The sequence below is a fragment of the Wasmannia auropunctata genome, unplaced genomic scaffold (genome assembly GCF_000956235.1).
Source record: "Wasmannia auropunctata unplaced genomic scaffold, wasmannia.A_1.0 LD335994.1, whole genome shotgun sequence".
Taxonomy (NCBI): Eukaryota; Metazoa; Arthropoda; class Insecta; order Hymenoptera; family Formicidae; genus Wasmannia; species Wasmannia auropunctata.
Genome location: NW_012026896.1, coordinates 314,143 through 315,277, shown reverse-complemented (window position 1 = coordinate 315,277; position 1,135 = coordinate 314,143). Strand labels below are relative to the sequence as shown.

Genomic DNA, 1,135 nt, shown 5'->3' with positions numbered 1-1,135 from the left:
TTTATATAGTACGGGATATTAAATGTGTACAAACTGATGTGCAAGACTAATTCTGTCTCTAATTATACGACAGTAGATGTTACGTATAGTATAATTTTCTAATTGTGTTATCACTTTAGCAGGTATCCTTCAGCGGAAATCGTACTTCCGGTACCTACACACCTCTCGTGGTTTCCGGCAACAGCCCGCCACGAGGCGAACCAATCTCTTTGGCCACTTTGGACCGCGACTGCTTTATTATACCTCTCGCTTCTCTCGAACGTTTTTTACCAGCCGGTGTACCAGTGAGTTAATAAAAAAAATATATTTTTTAAAAATAAAAATATCATTATAAAATTAGTGTCCTACAGAATCAGTAAACATACAGTATTATTCTTTGTGAAATTTAAAATCAAAGTTTGCTAATTAAAATATCGAAATATCATATTAACATACATACATAAATCATTGTAAAGTTATAAATCATTGTGAAATGTTTCTTGATGTTATCATTAAGCGCAGATTGATTTTAAATGTCGCAAAAAACTGCAGAACAATCTGTATAAAGGAATAGAACCAAAAGAATAAAACAATATTATTTCTCTTTTCGCGTAATTAATTAACCCGTGTACTCTGTTAATTTTACTTTGTTTATAATTTGATCTATCGTTTGTTCAAAGCACGCTCCTGTCGCTGATAAGAAGAGACCGGGAAGTCCTCTGTCAGTTCTCGAGGTCGAGGACCCGAAGCAATGTGTTCTCGCGCATTTCATGACGCCACTGGAACCCCTGGATCCGCTAATGGAATCTCCAGTGTCTCGTCCGCTGGTCTTACAACGCGACACCGCCGCGGAGCTAGTCGCCGAGATAGCACCCTCCGCGTCGCAAAGCATTTTACTTACGAATATGGAGAAGAACAGTACGTAAAATCGGCCTATCCGTCATTTGAAGACGGGCGAGGTAGCGACAAGTGCTTTTAAGATCGTTTAAGCCGAATTCCCGTGTGTTTCAGCGGACTTCCCGTTCATCATGTATTATCTAATAAACAAGCAGAGCACGGGCCCCGTAGATTTTTACAACGAAGTGCAATGCGCAGCTCTACGTAAGTTCGACCCTCGAGATCTCAGATACGCGGCTAATCACACGTTGGATCTGTT

General features: G+C 39.9%; 1 protein-coding gene across 1 annotated transcript in view; it reads left to right on the top strand.

Moving 5' to 3' along the window:
• The window catches only part of LOC105453906, a 13,741-nt gene that overhangs the window by 11,982 nt on the left and 624 nt on the right, over window positions 1–1,135 (top strand). The window contains exons 4-6 of the mRNA XM_011696186.1: window positions 120–284; window positions 660–897; window positions 991–1,132. Coding sequence (XP_011694488.1) covers window positions 120–284; window positions 660–897; window positions 991–1,132 — 545 coding nt within the window. The remainder of the gene's footprint in view (window positions 1–119; window positions 285–659; window positions 898–990; window positions 1,133–1,135) is intronic.